The following is a 20385-nucleotide window of genomic DNA, read 5'->3' on the forward strand; positions in this document are numbered from 1 at the left end:
CACAACCTAGAGGAGGTCTCACAGTCAAACAATTCACATTCCTTGGAAAGAGAGAACAGGCATCAGATGTGTCCATCGAAGGGGGACACTGACCAGGAGTACCCTGGACTTTTTTTGAAATTTCTGTGTTGCTTCTGCATCTGAAAAATATGAAAAATAGAACAATGACAGCCAAGGAATGAGGAAAAAGACAGCTATCTGACCTAAAATTTTAAGACTTATAAGAAATTAACGAAGAAACCAGACAAAACAGACAGAAAATGATGAACAGTCACATCTTTTGGAATGCAATATTCTGAAAGCAAGTATAGCAGAGAGAAACACAAATTATTTTAAGCAAAGCAAGAAAAGACCATAGCAACAAAAGTTATTTTTGAAGAGAGCCAACTGGAGAGAAAAGCATATGTTAAGATATGTTAACCTGACACAAAGATAAGGTGGAATAAGACTCTAGTGCCATCTGAAAGCTGAAAAGAGCTGAATAATGAGAACTAGTGTCATGAACTTGGCTGTTTAACCGCCTTCGTATGAGAAAACACTTCAGAACTTTGAACTTAGGAAACTGCCTTTGTGTAAGAAAACACTTCAGAACTTTGAACTTAGGAAATTCCAACTTGTCTTGCACCAGGTTGCACGAGCTCCATAGAGCAGGAATCTATTTCAACAAGTGGCTTTAAAAACAAAAACAAAAACAAAATACTTTAATATTTTTCATTTCTATTAATGATACATTTAAAAAATGCAACAGTGCTAAAATCCATCAAAGAAAAATGCGCTGAATGAATATTAAACTTACGCAGAAGTGGGTCCAGAAGCTGAGATACTTTCAGGAACTGAAATTAGAAGAGTTTTACATTTAAAATAGAATATATGAGGAATGAAAAGGGGAAAGGGGGGAAGGGATAAATTAGGAGTTTGGGATTAGCAGATACAAACTACTATATATAAAGCAGATAAACAACAAGGTCCTACTGTATAGCACAGGGAACTATATTCAATATCTTGTAATAAACTATAGTGGAAAAGAATCCGAAAAAGAATCTATGTATATGTGTATAACTGAATCACTTTGCTGTACACCAGAGACTAACACAACATTGTAAATCAACTATACTTCAATAAAAAAATTTTTTTAAAGAATATATGAGGAATGAAACTATCATTTTAATATGTAAGAGCCGTATTGTGGCTGATCAAAAACACTGGAATAAGTATCAGAAATCCAAAGTAACACAATTATATACGTACCATTCTCTACTATAACTTGGCAAGTATGAGTTTTACGTTGACTTAAGTGTTTAGCCATAAGATCTAAACCAGAAGAATCAGTTAGGAAATTACATTTAAGGCACACCAGAGTAATGCCCCTATGAAAAAAAGAAGACAGAAAGGTTTTTATCTTTTATGAAAATCCATATACAAGTTCAAGCATTAGTTTTCCATGTAATAACTTGATTTGTTTTTTATGTGTCATGATCACCATTTGCAAATTTTGTTATATAAGCCCGATATATATGAAATGGTATAACCATGTCTCTAGAAAATGGCATAGCCATGTCTAAATTATGCTAGCATTTAGTGCTCTTTAAGCTGTTCCCTCTCATGCCGGTTTCCAAAAGATATGAGTGAAGAGAACGAAAGCCCAGTCATGACTCCACTAACTTATATAACTTGTGCAAGGTACAATCTTTCCATGCCTTTGCCCATCTGCAAAGCAAGGCTACAATATTCATCCATTCAATACACATTTTCTGAGAACCTTCGTTACATACTCTGTACTACTAGGTCTTATGGATACAAGAGTGAACAAAAAAGGATACACTCTGTGAAGCCTACAATCTAATGTCCTATTTAATTGATGATAAAATCAGAAAAGAAAGGAGGCCTTAAAAATAAATCATGCAGGGAGTTTCAAGATGGCGGAAGAGTAAGAGGTGGAGATCACCTTTCTCCCCACAAATACATCAGAAATACATCTACATGTGGAACAACTCCTACAGAACACCTACTAAACGCTGGCAGAAGACCTCAGACCTGCCAAAAGGCAAGAAACTCCCCATGTACTTGGGTAGGGCAAAAGAAAAAAGAAAAAACAGAGACAAAAGAATAGGGACGGGACCTGCACCAGTGGGAAGGAGCTGTGAAGGAGGAAAGGTTTCCACCCACTAGAAGCCCCTTCGCGGGCGGAGACTGCGGGTGGCGGAGGGGGAAAGCTGCCGAGCCATGGAGGAGAGCGCAGCCACAGGGGTGCAGAGGGCAAAGCGGAGAGGTTCCCGCACAGAGGATCGCTGCCGACCAGCACTCACCAGCGCGAGAGGCTTGTCTGCTCACCCGCCGGGGCGGGCGGGGCTGGGAGCTGAGGCTCCGGCTTCGGTTGGATCGCAGGGAGAGGACTGGGGTTGGCGGCGTAAACACAGCCTGAAGGGGGCTAGTGCGCCACAGCTAGCCGGGAGGGAGTCCGGGAAAAAGTCTGCAGCTGTCTCTTTTTGAATTATGGTTTTCTCAGGGTATATGCCCAGTAGTGGGATTGCTGGGTCATATGGTAGTTCTATTTTTAGTTTTTTAAGGAGCCTTCATACTGTTCTCCATAGTGGCTGTATCAATTTACATTCCCACCAACAGTGCAAGAGGGCTCCCTTTCAGAGCCCGTATTCTTAAATGTGACATTACACCACCTCGCCACCTTAACCCAGGTTATCTTATTAAATCAGTGTTAACTACTGCAATAGTCTTAACCAGTCTATGTGCCTCATGTAGCTACAACTCACCTTGTATACCCCTCCAAACTGATCTTCTTTCAGAATCCTTGATTCTACACAAAACCCCAATGGCTTTCCCAACATCCTCAAATTAAAATTAAGTCCAAGTTCCCCAGCCTTTTTCAAGGATTCCGCAATCTGGATCTCAGCTCAAAACTATTTCCCCAGACTCTGAACTTAATGCTATGTTACATGAACTTCATGCTCCATTCAAACTGTACTACTTGTCATTCATTGTGTATGTCTTCTGCTTTTTTCCTGTCTGCCTTTTTATTCATGCTACTTCTTCCAACTAAAATGCCCCGTGCCTCTTCTTATAAGTAGAAACCTTTCTTTCTTTTGAAATCAGTAACTCTCATTGCACTTATTACAAACCTCCTTGCATTAATTTCTGTAGTTATTTATGTTCACACCTTACTGTAAATGGTACATTCCTTGAAGGTTGGTACCAAGCCTTCTTCATCACTGTCATCTTTATAGGACTTGCTACATTGTGTTATACATAATAGATGTACAATAAATAGTTAAAGAATGAACACTGCATTTTAACAAAATATTAACCACAAAATTTATTGCTTTGTAAAATTACAAGTATGAAAACTCCCATATACAGAAAATAACCAATTTTCTGTTTAAATTTGAGATCCACCCAAGGTAAGAAAAAAGCACTTCGGATCTTTAAAGTCATACAGTTAATTTAAGAACCAAACACAAAACTGTGTTTGACAATAGTGAGGTAAAAATCAAATTAAATTCTCATCTTTACAAATCCTTTTCATTACTATAAAAATTTTTAGTACAGGTTAATACCTAAATATAGTTTATCAGAAACTTCTAATGCCTTGAATTTAGTAATATTTTAAAAATAGCACTAATATATTTTAAAAATGGAATCAAACTTTCCTCTGCCTATGAGCTATTTGTCTATCACCCACATACTCCACATATGTCACTTTCAATATTAATTTACTCAACAAATATTTATGGAATGCCTATGATGTGCCAGGCACTATTCAATACCCAGCAAATGTCTGGCATAGCTCAGTATCTGAACTCCACACATTCTAGTGAGAAGATATAGACAATAAACAAGAGGGTGAAATATACAATGTACAATACATTGAACAGTAAAAAGCTGCCATGGGGCTTCCCTGGTGGCGCAGTGGTTGAGAATCTGCCCGCCAATGCAGGGGACACAGGTTCGAGCCCTGGTCTGGGAAGATCCCACATGCCACGGAGCAACTGGGCCCGTGAGCCACAATTACTGAGCCTGTGCGTCTGGAGCCTGTGCTCCGCAACGAGAGGCCGCGATAGTGAGAGGCCCACGCACCGCGATGAAGAGTGGCCCCCGCTTGCCGCAACGAGAGAGAAGTCCTCGCACGGAAACGAAGACCCAACACAGCCATAAATAAATAAATAAATAAATAAAATTAAAAAAAAAAAAAGAATATCCTTATCATCTAAGGATAAAGACCATTTAAAAAAAAAAAAAGAGAATAGGGACAGCACCTGCACCAGTGGGAGGGAGCTGTGAAGGAGGAAAGATTTCCACGAACTACGAAGGACCTTCGCGGGCAGAGACTGCGGGTGGCAGAGGGGGGAAGCTTCGGAGCCACTGAGGAGAGCGCAGCAACAGGGGTGCGGAGGGCAAAGCGGAGAGATTCCCGCACGGAGGCTCGGCGCCGAGCAGCACTCACCAGCCCGAGAGGCTCGTCTACTCACCCGCCGGGGCGGGCGGGGCTGGGAGCTGAGGCTCTGGCTTCGGTTGGATCCCAGGGAGAGGGCTGGGGTTGGCGGCGTGAACACAGCCTGAAGGGGTTAGTGCACCACAGCTAGCCGGGAGGGAGTCCGGGAAAAAGTCTGCAGCTGCCGAAGAGGCAAGAGACTTTTTCTTCCCTCTTTGTTTCCTGGTGCGCGAGGAGAGGGGATTCAGAGCGCCGCCTAAACGAACTCCAGAGACGGGCGCGAGCCGCGGCTATCAGCGCGGACCCCACAGCAACAGGGGCGCAGAGGAAAAAGCAGAGAGATTCCCGCACGGAGGCTCGGCGCCGAGCAGCACTCACCAGCCCGAGAGGCTCGTCTGCTCACCTGCCGGGGCGGGCGGGGCTGGGAGCTGAGGCTCGGGCTGTCAGATTGCAGGGAGAGGACTGGGGTTGGCGGCGTGAACACAGCCTGAAGGGGTTAGTGCACCACAGCTGGCTGGGAGGGAGACCGGGAAAAAGTCTGCAGCTGCCGAAGAGGCAAGAGACTTTTTCTTGCTTCTTTGTTTCGCGGCGCGCAAGGAGAGGGGATTCAGAGCGCAGCCTAAACGAACTCCAGAGACTGGCGCGAGCCACGGCTATCAGCGCGGACCCCAGAGGCGGGCGCGAGCCGCGGCTAACAGCGCAGAATCCAGAGACAGGCGCGAGCTGCGGTTATCAGCGCGGACCCCAGAGACGGGCGTGAGACGCTGGGGCTGCTGCTGCCGCCTCCAAAAAGCCTGTGTGCGAGCACAGGTCACTCTCCACACCGCCCCTCCCGGGAGCCCGTGCAGCCTGCCACTGCCAGCGTCCCGTGATCCAGGGACAACTTCCCCGGGAGAACGCACTGCGTGCCTCAGGCTGCTGCAACGTCACGCCGGCCTCTGACGCCGCAGGCTTGCCCCGCCTCCTCTATACCCCTCCCTCCCCGCGGCCTGGGTGAGCCAGAGCCCCCGAAGCAGCTGCTCCTTTAACCCCGTCCTGTCTGGGCGGGGAACAGACACCCTCAGGCGACCTACACGCAGAGGCGGGTCCAAATCCAAAGCTGAACCCCGGGAGCTGTGCGAACAGAGAAGAGAAGGGGAAATCTCTCCCAGTAGCATCAGAAGCAGTGGATTAAAACTCCACAAACAACTTGATGTGCCTGCATCTGTTGAATACCTGAATAGACAACAAATCATCCCAAATTCAGGAGGTGGACTTTGGCAGCAGGATATATTAATTTTTCCCCTTTTCCTTTTTTTGTGAGTGTATATGTATATGCTTCTGGGTGAGATTTTGTCTGTATAGCTTTGCTTTATAATAGCTTTATTTTACTTCACTATATTATAGCCTCTTTCTTTCTTTCTTTCTTTCTTTCTTTCTATTTTTTCTCCCTTTTACTCTGAGCCGTGTGGACGAAAGGCTCTTGGTGCTCCAGCCAGGCATCAGGGCCGTACCTCTGAGGTGGGAGAGCCAACTTCAGGACACTGGTCCACAAGAGACCTCCCAGCTCCACGTAATACCAAACGGCAAAAATCTCTCAGAGATCTCCATCTCAACATCAAGACCCAGCGTCACTCAATGACCAGCAAGCTACAGTGCTGAACACCCTATGCCAAACAACTAGCAAGACAGGAACACAGCCCCATCCATTAGCAGAGAGGCTGCCTAAAAGCATAATAAGGCCACAGACACCCCAAAATACACCACCAGACGTGGACGTGCCCACCAGAAAGACAAGATCCAGCCTCATCCACCAGAACTCAGGCACTAGTTCCCTCCACCAGGAAGCCTTCACAACCCACTGAACCAACCTTAGCCACTGGGGACAGATACCAAAAACAATGGGAACTACGAACCTGCAGCCTGTGAAAAGGAGACCCCAAACACAGTAAGATAAGCAAAATGAGACGACAGAAAAACACACAGCAGATGAAGGAGCAGGGTCAAAACACACCAGACTTAACAAATGAAGAGGAAATAGGTAGTCTACCTGAAAAAGAATTCAGAATAATGATAGTAAGGATGATCCAAAATCTGGGAAATAGAAGAGACAAAATGCAAGAAACATTTAACAAGGACGTAGAAGAACTAAAGAGGAACCAAGCAACGATGAAAAACACAATAAATGAAATTAAAAATATTCTAGATGGGATCAATAGCAGAATAACTTAGGCAGAAGAAAGGATAAGTGACCTGGAAGATAAAATGGTGGAAATAACTACTGCAGAGCAGGATAAAGAAAAAAGAATGAAAAGAACTGAGGACAGTCTCAGAGACCTCTGGGACAACATTAAACGCACCAACATTCGAATTATAGGGGTCCCAGAAGAAGAAGAGAAAAAGAAAGGGACTGAGAAAATATTTGAAGAGATTATAGTTGAAAACTTCCCTAATATGGGAAAGGAAATAGTTAACCAAGTCCTGGAAGCACAGAGAGTCCCATACAGGATAAACCGAAGGAGAAACACGCCAAGACACATATTAATCAAACTGTCAAAAATTAAATATAAGGAAAACATATTAAAAGCAGCAAGGGAAAAAAAACAAATAACACACAAGGGAATCCCCATAAGGTTAACATCTGATCTTTCAGCAGAAACTCTGCAAGCCAGAAGGGAGTGGCAAGATATACTTAAAGTGACGAAGGAGAAAAACCTACAACCAAGATTACTCTACCCAGCAAGGATCTCATTCAGATTTGATGGAGAAATTAAAACCTTTACAGACAAGCAAAAGCTGAGAGAGTTCAGCACCACCAAACCAGCTTTACAACAAATGCTAAAGGAACTTCTCTAGGCAAGAAACACAAGAGAAGGAAAACACCTACAATAACAAACCCAAAACATTTAAGAAAATGGGAATAGGAACATACATATCGATAATTACCTTGAATGTATATGGATTAAATGCTCCCACCAAAAGACACAGGCTGGCTGAATGGATACAAAAACAAGACCCATATATATGCTGTCTACAAGAGACCCACTTCAGACCTAGAGACATATACAGACTGAAAGTGAGGGGATGGAAAAAGATATTCCATGCAAATGGAAATCAAAAGAAAGCTGGAGTACCAATTCTCATATCAGACAAAATAGACTTTAAAATAAAGACTATTACAAGAGACAAAGAAGGACACTATATAATGATCAAGGGATCGATCCAAGAGGAAGGTATTACAATTGTAAATATTTATGCACCCAACATAGGAGCACCTCAATACATAAGGCAAATACTAACAGCCATAAAAGGGGAAATCGACAGCAACACAATCATAGTAGGGGACTTTAACACCCCACTTTCACCAATGGACAGATCATCCAAAATGAAAATAAATAAGGAAACACAAGCTTTAAATGATACATTAAACAAGATGGACTTAATTGACATTTATAGGACATTCCACCCAAAAACAACAGAATACACATTTTTCTCAAGTGCTCATGGAACATTCTCCAGGATAGATCATATCTTGGGTCACAAATCAAGCCTTGGTAAATTTAAGAAAATTGAAATCGTATCAAGTATCTTTTCCGACCACAACGCTATGAGACTAGATATCAATTACAGGAAAAGATCTGTAAAAAATACAAACATATGGAGGCTACACAATACACTACTTAATAACGAAGTGATCACTGAAGAAATCAAAGGGGAAATCAAAAAATACCTAGAAACAAATGACAATGGAGATACAACGACCCAAAACCTATGGGACGCAGCAAAAGCAGTGCTAAGAGGGAAGTTTATTTATAGCAATACAAGCCTACCTCAAGAAACAGGAAACATCTCGAATAAACAACCTAACCTTGCACCTAAAGCAATTAGAGAAAGAAGAACAAAAAACCCCCAAAGCCAGCAGAAGGAAAGAAATCATAAAGATTAGGTCAGAAATAAATGAAAAAGAAATGAAGGAAACAATAGGAAAAAACAATGAAACTAAAAGCTGGTTCTTTGAGAAGATAAACAAAATTGATAAACCATTAGCCAGACTCATCAAGAGAAAAAGGGAGAAGACTCAAATCAATAGAATTAGAAATGAAAAAGGAGAAGTAACCACTGACACTGCAGAAATACAAAAGATCATGAGAGATTACTACAAGCAACTCTATGCCAATAAAATGGACAACCTGGAAGAAATGGACAGATTCTTAGAAATGCACAAACTGCCGAGACTGAACCAGGAAGAAATAGAAAATATGAACAGACCAATCACAAGCACTGAAATTGAAACTGTGATTAAAAACCTTCCAACAAACAAAAGCCCAGGACCAGATGGCTTCACAGGCGAATTCTATCAAACATTTAGAGAAGAGCTAACACCTATCCTTCTCAAACTCTTCCAAAATATTGCAGAGGGAGGAACACTCCCAAACTCATTCTACGAGGCCACCATCACCCTGATACCAAAACCAGACAAAGATGTCACAAAGAAAGAAAACTACAGGCCAATATCACTGATGAACATAGATGCAAAAATCCTCAACAAAATACTAGCAAACAGAATCCAACAGCACATTAAAAGGATCATACACCATGATCAAGTGGGGTTTATCCCAGGAATGCAAGGATTCTTCAACATACGCAAATCAATCAATGTGATACACCATATTAACAAACTGAAGGAGAAAAACCATATGATCATCTCAATAGATGCAGAGAAAGCTTTCGACAAAATTCAACACCCATTTATGATAAAAGTCCTGCAGAAAGTAGGCATAGAGGGAACTTTCCTCAACATAATAAAGGCCATATATGACAAACCCACAGCCAACATTGTCCTCAATGGTGAAAAACTGAAACCATTTCCACTAAGATCAGGGACAAGACAAGGTTGCCCACTCTCACCACTATTATTCAACATAGTTTTGGAAGTGTTAGCCACAGCAATCAGAGAAGACAAAGAAACAAAAGGAATCCAAATCGGAAAAGAAGAAGTAAAGCTGTCACTATTTGCAGATAACATGATACTATACATAGAGGATCCTAAAGATGCTACCAGAAAACTCCTAGAGCTAATCAATGAATTTGGTAAAGTAGCAGGATACAAAATTAATGCACAGAAATCTCTTGCATTTCTATACACTAATGACGAAAAATCTGAAAGTGAAATTAAGAAAACACTCCCGTTTACCATTGCAACAAAAAGAATAAAATATCTAGGAATAAACCTACCTAAGGAGACAAAAGACCTGTATGCAGTAAATTATAAGACACTGATGAAAGAAATTAAAGATGATACAAATAGATGGAGAGATATACCATGTTCCTGGATTGGAAGAATCAACATTGTGAAAATGACTCTACTACCCAAAGCAATCTACAGATTCAATGCAATCCCTATCAAACTACCACTGGCATTTTTCACAGAACTAGAACAAAAAATTTCACAATTTGTATGGAAACACAAAAGACCCCGAATAGCCAAAGCAATCTTGAGAACGAAAAATGGAGCTGGGGGAATCAGGCTCCCTGACTTCAGACTATATTACAAAGCTTCAGTAATCAAGACAGTTTGGTACTGGCACAAAAACAGAAATACAGATCAATGGAACAGGATAGAAAGCCCAGAGATAACCCCACACACATATGGTCACCTTATCTTTGATAAAGGAGGCAAGCATATACAGTGGAGAAAAGACAGCCTCTTCAATAAGTGGTGCTGGGAAAATTGGACAGGTACATGTAAAAGTATGAAATTAGAACATTCCCTGACACCATGCACAAAAATAAACTCAAAATGGATTAAAGACCTAAGTGTAAGGGCAGACACTATCAAACTCTTAGAGGAAAACATAGGCAGAACACTCTATGACATACATCACAGCAAGATTCTTTTTGACCCAGCTCCCAGAGAAATGGAAATAAGAACACAAATAAACAAATGGGACCTAATGAAACTTAAAAGCTTTTGCACAGCAAAGGAAACCATAAAGAAGACCAAAAGACAACCCTCAGAATGGGAGAAAATATTTGCAAATGAAGCAACTGACAAAGGATTAATCTCCAAGATTTACAAGCAGCTCATGCAGCTCAATAACAAAAAAACGAACAACCCAATCCAAAAATGGGCAGAAGACCTAAATAGACATTTCTCCAAAGAAGATATACAGATGGCCTACAGACACATGAAAGAATGCTCAACATCATTAATCATTAGAGAAATGCAAATCAAAACTACAATGCGATATCATCTCACACTGGTCAGAATGGCCATCATCAAAAAATCTAGAAACAATAAATGCTGGAGAGGGTGTGGAGAAAAGGGAACCTTCTTGCACTGTTGGTGGGAATGTAAATTGATACAGCCACTATGGAGAACAGTATGGAGGTTCCTTAAAAAACTACAAATAGAACTACCATACGACCCAGCAATCCCACTACTGGGCATATACACTGAGAAAACCATAGGTCAAAAAGAGTCATGTACCAAAATGTTCATTGCAGCTCTATTTACAATAGCCAGGACATGGAAGCAACCTAAATGTCCATCAACAGATGAATGGATAAAGAAGATGTGGCACATATACACAATGGAATATTACTCAGCCATAAAAAGAAATGAAATGGAGGTATTTGTAATGAGGTGGGTGGAGTCAGAGTCTGTCATACAGAGTGAAGTAAGTCAGAAAGAGAAAAACAAATACAGTATGCTAACACATATATACGGAATCTAAGGAAAAAAAAAAAAGGCCATGAAGAACCTAGTGGCAAGATGGGAATAAAGACACAGACCTACCAGAGAATGGACTTGAGGATATGGGGAGGGGGTGGGGTGAGATGTGACAGGGTAAGAGAGTGTCATGGACATATATACACTACCAAATGTAAAATAGATAGCTAGTGGGAAGCAGCCGCATAGCACAGGGAGATCAGCTTGGTGCTTTGTGACCACCTAGAGGGGTGGGATGGGGAGGGTGGGAGGGAGGGAGATGCAAGAGGGAAGAGAAATGGGAACATATTGTATATGTATAACTGATTCACTTTGTTATAAAGCAGAAGCTAACACACCATTGTAAGGCAATTATACTTCAATAAAGATGTTTTAAAAAAAAAAAAGCTGCCATGAAGTAAAAACAAAACAAGAAAGGGAGATAGGGAGTGCTGGGGGTGGGGCCCAGGGAAAGGATGCTACTTTAAATGGGGCGGTCCAGGAAAGGCTCACTCATTGGAGCAGAGACCTAAAGGAGCTACCTAAAGGTAGCTACCATGGGAGCTAGCTACCCATGCAGATATCTGGGGAAGAGGAAATGAGGCAAAAGGAATAATAAATACAAAGGTCCTGAGACACAGCATCCCCTCTTCTACTTTTCCACTAACCCAAAGCATCAAAACAAGTATTGGCTAAACTTAGAGTCTATGTCTTAGCCTCCTGCTACAAAGATCTTGACACTGGTATTTCAAATAGCAATGAGAACTTAAACAAAGGAATATGGAGTGAAAATGAATTAGAAGAATGTGAAAAAAATGGTGCTTAGTGGATTCTGAGCTAAGTGTGTGTGGTATAACCAAAATGAATTATCAATGCCTTTAGAAATGTTCACAACAATTCCTCTGAACAGTAAACAAGTTGTGTACTTTTATTTCAAAAATTAAAAAGCCCCAAGGATTATGAAGGCTATATATTGATCACAACCAAAGTAGTGTTAGTCACTTTACTAGGCATCTTAAAAGTCTTTTAAATTTTCAAATATTGCTGGAGAGCCTTATTTTTTTAATTTTATAATGCAAATTCATGGAAGTTTCACCTTAATGCCTGACATCACTGAAACAAGTTTAGCTAGAGAATATAGGCAATCCCCTCTTTGAGCTAAGGATATGAAGTACAGAACTCTATTATGTCTAGTAGCAATCATTTCATTTTCCAAACTAGGCACTCCAGCATCAGGTTAAAAAGCTACTATAATTTTTCAATAGAGAGAATGAAAAAAGATCGAGTAGTTACCTGAGAGTTCCAGAATGCTTCTTAAAAATATAAAACCGTTTAGTTGGCTGGTCGCTATGAGAGCTGGAGAGACAAAAGACAAATGAGATTTTATTATACAATAAGCCATTAATTAATTTTATGACCAGTTTTCAAGCCTATGCTTAGTTTCTTAGTTTTGAATAAAAGACCATGATTTAAATTATAAAGCTCTATTAGCATCTCTGTTTAATTCAAGATTTTTATCTTACGTTTCATTTTCCCTGTGTGTTTTCGAACAACATATTTCCCTGAGAATATTCTTAAATGATCATACCTCACCATTATTAAAAAAAAAAACCTTTAGAGTTAAAAATGCAAAGAGCATCAAATTAATTTTTTCAACTGTTAAGAGTTGAGAACAACTTAAAAGGTATTGGCTAATAATGTATTTTGCTGTAATATAAATTGTTATGAATAATAATTATTACTTTCTAATCTTGATATACTTAGCCCAGGGGACCAATCTGAATGATCCTGGAAGTAAATGTTTCTTGGGCTAAATGACATTACTTACCATCAGTAAAATGAAACATTTAAAGAATCTTTTGCAATTACTAGGAGAGCTTTTAAAGAACGCGAATTAAAAGCAGAGCTCATGAGTTAAAACAATACTTTCTCTACACACAGAACAGAAAACCACTAACCAAATTTTGTAGCCAATGCTAATAGCTTTTATTCCCCCTTTTAAACTGATAGGGAAAGCTTTCCTGTATTAGAAAGTCAGGCAGAATTAGCTGGGATTAGTGTAGCACAGTATTACTCAAACTGTGGTCCATAGACAAGCAGCATCCGTATCACCTGGGAGCTTATTAGGAATACAAAGTCTCAGCTCCCACTCCAGAGCTACTGAATTAATCTCTGGTGGTGGAGCCCAGAAATCAGTTTCAACAAGTTTTTCAGACGATTCTTATGCAAGATAAAGTTTGAAAAGTACTAGCCCTAGCTTGCACTGACAGACCCAAACCAGACAACACATCAAGTCAATGGTTACCCTTAGACACACAGTAACTATCATCAGCATACCATGTATACATTGGCAAAGAATGGCTACCTATAATCCCAAGAAAAAATCCTCAGAATAGGTGCTATGGTGAATACAAAGAACTGCTCTCTCAAGTAGGTAAGACATAGACACATATTTAATATGAGGCAGAACAGCTGAGTAGTACAGAACTCAAAAAGAAACAACTGATTCCTACGAGTGGCTATGGTGATCAGATACTTCACAGAAGGTAAAATGAAAGGGAAGGAGAAGGGCATTCCAAAGAATAAGGAAAAGTCACTTTAGATATTGAATATGGGACAAACTATACATTGGGGAAGATTAATTAATCTGGGAGGCTTGACTTCTCTATGATTACAGAGTTGGTATGGGCTGAGAATAAAGATACTCAACCTCTGAGAAAAATGAAGCTTCTGTATGTACAGAGCTTAATCCTATAACAAAAGTCCACATGGGTCGGAGTGAGGGTATCCAATTAACGGGGAGGTACTTGAGGCAACCAGGGAAGCAAGGCACCAATGAAGTAGGGGAAACACAGAGAGAGCTTCAAGGCCCTTAGAAGAGCAGAAGTGGAAGATTTCAGTTCTACATGAGGCTGACGATGAGTAAGCAATCAGTGTGCATGACGACAATGCAGTGCAGGGTTGGGGCTAACTGGAAATTAGAAAAAGGCTATGAAGGAAGCCTGGAGCCAATTGGGAATATTTTGGGATAGAATGGGGTTAGAGGTCCTACAGGACAGTTGAGGAGCCTATGGAAAATGGGAAAGGAGAGGACAGAATGATCCATGGGTTTAAGAAACACCAAAGATAATTTCCAATTTAATCTCTTGGAAATTAGGGGCAGAATTAAAGCCCCATTGGGGCAGCCATGTGTTTGGCACAGAATAAGAGACCAGCATTCTCCCCAGCAGTATACTGAGAGAGAGGGTGGCTGTGGTCTGGTTTGGAACAACTAAGGTATGGGTGCAGAACCACTGCAGTAGTTGTGAGGCAGAGTGGTAAATTATAGAAGATGGACTTTCAGGAAGCCATGATGAATGGTGGCAGATCAAGAGAACTCCACAGGCTTCAGAAACTTAAAGTGTATTATTTCCAGGTGATGCTCCACATTTATGGAAATAATGCATGGAGACAGACTGAGCTTAAAGGGTATTGGGGTGATAAGAGTTTGGATCCCAGACAGACAAAAATGTTTGACTTATTTGTGTCCTATATAAATGCCAGTGAGTTAAAGGTGAAAATATCTATCAACTAGTTAGAGATGAAGAGTTGGATCTCAGGAAAACTCAGCATTGAAATTGAAGGATTTACAGTTGAAAGGTAAAAGATAAAACTCTGAGAGTGGTTGAAGTACCAAGAAAAGAAACGTAAAGAGGCAAGAAGAGCTGAAGAAAGAAAAGGTAATGAAACAGAGGAGTAGCAAACAAGAAAAAAATGGTGGTAATAGTTTAAGAGAAATTGAGAAGAGTTTCAAAAGTGAGTGATCGAAAGTATCAAATACTCTAAAGAAGTCATGGAGGAGTAAGAATGAAAAGCAGTGAGTACACTGAGTGATTAGGACATGACTGATAACCTTCAAAGGGGCAGCTTGAACTGATAGATGGGGGTGATACTCAAATTACAAAGGGTAAAGAAATGACAAACAAGATAGTAAAGAATACTCTTTACAAATGTTGACAGTAAAAGGAAGATAAGAAAATATGCAAAGTAAAGGCAAATCTCCCTCATCCTAAAAAAGAAAAAAATACCTGAAAATATTTGCAGGCAGAAGGAATGTGGTAGAGAGAAAAAGATGAAATGAAGGTGCATAAGATTATGGAGGAAATGGAGGAGATGAGGGGCAGGATTAACTTTGAAAAAGAGGACATATCTTTTTCTGAGATTAATGTCTGGATGAAGGAAAAAAAAACGAGGTAGGAAGAGGTTAACCTTGGGAAAAATGAAAAGGATGACCTCTGAGTAACTAGTAGGCAAGGTTAACAACTGAGAGACTAGAATAAAATCTTGACAGTACTGAAAAGGATTTAAACATGTGGTAGATAAAAACAAAGAGGTATTTTTAAAAAGACAGGACCACATTAAAGTTAAAGATCAGGAATTCAGAGCTGACTGAATCAAGCACAGTTTGGTGGTCTAGAATTGAGCATAGAGGAATATCAAAAAGGATAAGAGAGTCAAGGATAGCAAGGTTAAGCATGATTGAAGATGTAAAGGATTCTAGAACAAAAAACAAAGCAACATTCAAAACAGATGAACTTGAGGGTGAAGCTGACTATACGATTGGATTGGTGATGCTGGAATGGAAAGAGGGGTCAAGACTGAAAGTCCTGGGGTAATGAGATTTCAAAACGAATGAATATTGTATATGATGAGGTAAAACTGGATGGTGGTAAAGAAGGGGGTACAACACCTCAGAGGTGGATGTGAAGTGCTGGCATTAAAGAAGTTAAGGCAACATGATGACAGGCTGATCATCAAGGGGAAAAAAAACAACAACTGAGAGCTAAGTTCTGAAGGCATTAAAAAATGTGGGCAAATCCTTGAAAGTGGTAGTTAACTATGACCATAAAGTAATGTAGAGGTCTTGTTATGATTTGCAAGAAAACCACTTTTATTGGTTATACCTTATTTCTGACTGAAAATAAATGGAACTACCTCAATCTGAATAATCAACTTAGTATATTTATATCTGAATAATTTTTGTCTATTAAAAAAAAATCTATCCCGGAGGCATAAGTACCAATGAGGTTCAAATGAAAGTAATGTGGGCTCTGAAGTCTTTCTCTAGCAATAGAGTACATGGTAGGTGCTCAAATAATGTAAACAGAATTGATATATGAAAAGAAATTCCAACAGTAGCGTCATGACCGGAATATCCCTGTACTCCCTCATTTCACATTCATCAAATGAATGCAAAGATAGATGGCCTGAAAGACAAATGGACAGACAGATGGATGAGAGAGAGAGCGAGCGCGAGAGAGCGAGCATGTGAGCACCGATGACGTTCCTGGCGTCTCTGACAAAGCTGAAGTCTCTAAAAGTTGACTGCTTTGAAGTGCATAACACTCACGTGGTTACATGTATTTATTTGATAAATATTTTGGAAACATTTAAAATTTTATGGACCACTTTTTGAAAGACTTCAAAAAATAATTTCCCTAACAAACCTATTCTAATTTCATTAGTCTAACTGTTCTTGAAATTTTTGTTCCACTAATTTCATGAGTTATTATGCTGGAAAACAGTATTGGGTAATATCCTAGAAGTTCCCTGTTGCTAGATCTTTTTAGATCCTTGATGTGACAAACTGGCTTTGTTTTCAAAAACCAAATATCTTGAATGGCAGTTTTGACTGGCAGTGTACATGTTTAACTCACCTCACCATATGATTTACAAAGCCTTTGTTACAGTTTGTTTTGTATCTGCAAAAATTACAGTGCATATACATTGAAAAGTGGCTTGCAAAATCTTTTATTCCGGAACGACACTCAATGCACTTGTGAACTCCCTGAAGACACCTTATGGAGACAGAAAAAAATGATAAAAATATATTGTAAAACAAAAAAATAAGGTAAAGCCTTATTAATGTTTTATTAATTGAAGCCAAGGTGTTTAAATTAAATCTTTAAATAGAGACTTATAATTTGAAAATCTGCTTGGAAACAACAGGCTAGAATAAGTAAAAAAGTCTAATACCAGTTAATGTTTCCTTGGAATAAAAAGGATCACGTTAACAATTCAACTATCACAAGATATAAGCATAAAATATAAGATTAGTGTAAAAGATGACAATTATACAATAAACTCAGTAATTCAAGTTCTGTTCAGCAGTTGTAAAAAGTACCTTTTTATTATCTTCTTGGCCTTCATGCCAGATAAGTGATTATCATGTAAATGTGCATATCTAGTGATATGCTAAGCTATATTAAAATAACCTTTAATATTTAATATTAAATTAGGATTGTAGATCAGGAATAAAAGATATTACCTTAAGTTCTTCAAAGCTATGCTGATTTTATTCTTCCTGTTGCGCTCTTGCTTTTGCTTGTAATAGGTTTTTGCTTTATATTCAAATGCACCTCCACCTTGCTTACTTGCAGTGGACGTAGCTGCACAAGGCTTTCTTGTCTTATATTTACTTTCATTAGCTCTTGTAGGATTTTCAGCAGTTGTACTTGTAGACCTTGGAGGTGAGACCTGAAGAGAAGTGCTTGGAGTATCCTTGGAAGATGTAGTTGATGACCCTGAATGAGGAGGTCCAACTGAAGCTCGAATAGTAACCTATAAAAATGAAGGCAATATACATTTTTAGAAAATTAAGCATCACATTAATATTAAAAAGATCACACATTATGCAGGCCATAACTGGTTTTTGACAAGGATGCCAAAACAATTCAGTGAGGGAAACAACAGTATTATCAACAAATGGTGCTGGGACAACTGGATATCTACATGCAAAAGAATGAATTTGGACCCCTACCTCATACTAAATACAAAAATTAACTCAAAATGTATCAAAGACCAGACTGTAAGAGCTAAAACTCTAAAACTCTTAGAAGAAAACATAGGAGTAAATCTTCATGACCTTGGGTTAGGCAATGATTTCTTAAATATGATACTGAAAGCACAAGCAACCAAAGAAAGAATAGATAAATGGACTTGGTAAAAATTAAAACTTTTGTGCTTTGAAGGACACTATTAAGAAAGTTAAAAGATAACCACAGAATGAGAGAAAATATTTGCAAATCATATCTCTAATAAGGGACTTGTATACAGAATATATAAAGAACTCTTACAACTCAATAAAAAGACAAATAACCCAATTAACAGATGGGCAAATGATCTGAATAGACATTTCTTCAAAGAAGATATACACATGAAATAAGCACATGAAAAGATGCTCAACATCATTAGTCATTAAGGAAATGCAAATCAAAACTCCAGTAATGTATCACCTCAGACCAACTAAATGACTATAATGAAAAAGACAGGTAGCAGCACGTGCTGACAGGATGTGGAGAAATTGCAGCCCTCATATATTGCTGGTGGGAACGTACAGTGGTGCAGTAGCTTTGGAAAACAGTTTGGCAGTTCTTCAAAATGTTAAACGTAAGAATTATTATATAATCCTAGGTGTTCCACTCCTAGCAATTCTACTCGAGAGAAATGTACACACAAAAACTTGTACATGAATTTTCATGAGAGCATTATTCATTACAGCCAAAAAGTGGAAACAACCCAAATGCTCATCAACTTATGAGTGAATAAATAAAATATGGTATATCCATACAATGGAATAATATCCAGCCATAAAAAAGAATAAAGTACTGATACACAAGTACTAATACAGCCTTAAAAAGGAACGAAGTACTGATACAAGCTACAATATGGATGAACCTCAGAAACATTATGCTAAGTGAAAGAAACCAGTCATAAAAGACCACATATTGTATGATTCCATTTGTATGAAATGTCCAGAATAGGAAAACCAACAGGGATGGAAAACAGATTAAAGTTTGCCTGTTGCTGGTGGAGGGGAAATTGGGAGTGACTACTAATGGATATGGGGTCTCTTTAGGGGGTGATAAAATGTTCTAAAATAGATTGTAGTGATGTTTTCACAACTCTGTGAATATGCTAAAAACCACTGAATTGTATACTTTAAATGGGTGAATCATATGGTATATGAATTACATGTCAATAAAGCTGTTACCAAAAAAAAAATCACTGCAATACAAAAAGTTAAACATCAGAGTATAAACTACAATCAGGTTAAGTCTCGCATTTATTCTAAATGGTCATACCAATTAAATGAAATTTACCTCAGTATTTATTTACTGTTGTAATACTAGTTTTGTATTGATAGCATTTATATGTTAACACAGATAGTAATGGGTCAAAAGAGCACATTCCATGGCTATTTTATGCTCTGATATAACTAAACAGCTTTGGCAAATATAGAGGTCAAAATTTAAATCTCAAATCCTGAAATAACTCTGGAAAGGCATGCATTACTCTTTGGTAACTATAAGACAGATCTCCAGAATCACTGTTAACACCTGAAACTTATATAATATTGTACATCAACTATACCTCAATTAAAAACAACAATGCACCCCCCCAAAAAAACCAGATCTCCAGTAAATGTGACCTTCTCTCTCTGGGGGTTCTTCGGGCAAAGGTTACTACTGTGGAGGTTACATCAACTCATCATACAGCATGGAGAATTTAATAATATTCAGAATTTTCTTAGAGGGAACTAATATAAAATTTCTCATTTAATATTCAGAAAAAGAAATGTCTGATTATACCCATTGGTTGATAATGAAAAACAGTCACCTATATATTTGGTATCATACAAAAAGCACTGAACTAGGAGTCAAAAGACCTGAGGTTAAATTTCAGTACTACCTCTTCCTAGCCATGTGACCCTGAGTAAGTAACTTATCCTCTCTAAGCCTCATCTGTAATATGGGAATAATACCTGCCTTCTCTACCTCACTGGTTTGCTACAGGGATTAAATAATAGAATGTATGAAAAAGCACATGGAAAGCTTAATTCTGAAGTGCTAACAAGACATTTAGTATCATTTATTAATAATATCATAATTATAGTATACTAATTATTACTATTATTATTAATAAGGGAAGATACGAGAGAGGATTGCACTGCTTATGTTAGTATTCTGCATGTCTTGTTCCAGCATGGAATGAATGGACTACAGGGAAGGATACTGGATAGCTTCTCTCCCTCTAGAGCTTCAGAGCATTGCTTTACATTATTTTAATGAACTCAAATAGCAGACATACTCACATCAAAGTTTAGTACTCAAATATAAGTACTGAATGCTTGGGAATTATTTCACTTTGGATTGTGCATCCCTCTACTGGAGCAAATAGTCAAAAGCTGACTTTACATAAAAGAAGTCAA

At 39.0% G+C, this 20385-nt stretch overlaps 1 protein-coding gene across 8 annotated transcripts in view; it reads right to left on the reverse strand.

The window, feature by feature from the left end:
* Nucleotides 1-20385, reverse strand: part of ZNF280C (zinc finger protein 280C) — a 64580-nt gene continuing 44195 nt past the window's right edge. For 4 of the 8 annotated variants that reach the window (XM_082377880.1, XM_082377884.1, XM_082377883.1 and 1 more), the window contains 4 exons: nucleotides 17443-17735; nucleotides 16832-16972; nucleotides 12429-12491; nucleotides 841-1367 (listed from right to left, as the gene is read on the reverse strand). In XM_082377880.1, coding sequence (XP_082234006.1) covers nucleotides 1160-1367; nucleotides 12429-12491; nucleotides 16832-16972; nucleotides 17443-17735 — 705 coding nt within the window. In that variant the 3' untranslated portion in view covers nucleotides 841-1159. The other 4 variants (XM_082377882.1, XM_082377886.1, XM_082377887.1 and 1 more) reach the window with 4 other exon arrangements.

This window comes from Balaenoptera borealis (genome assembly GCF_965194805.1).
Source record: "Balaenoptera borealis genome assembly, chromosome: X".
NCBI classification, from domain to species: domain Eukaryota; kingdom Metazoa; phylum Chordata; class Mammalia; order Artiodactyla; family Balaenopteridae; genus Balaenoptera; species Balaenoptera borealis.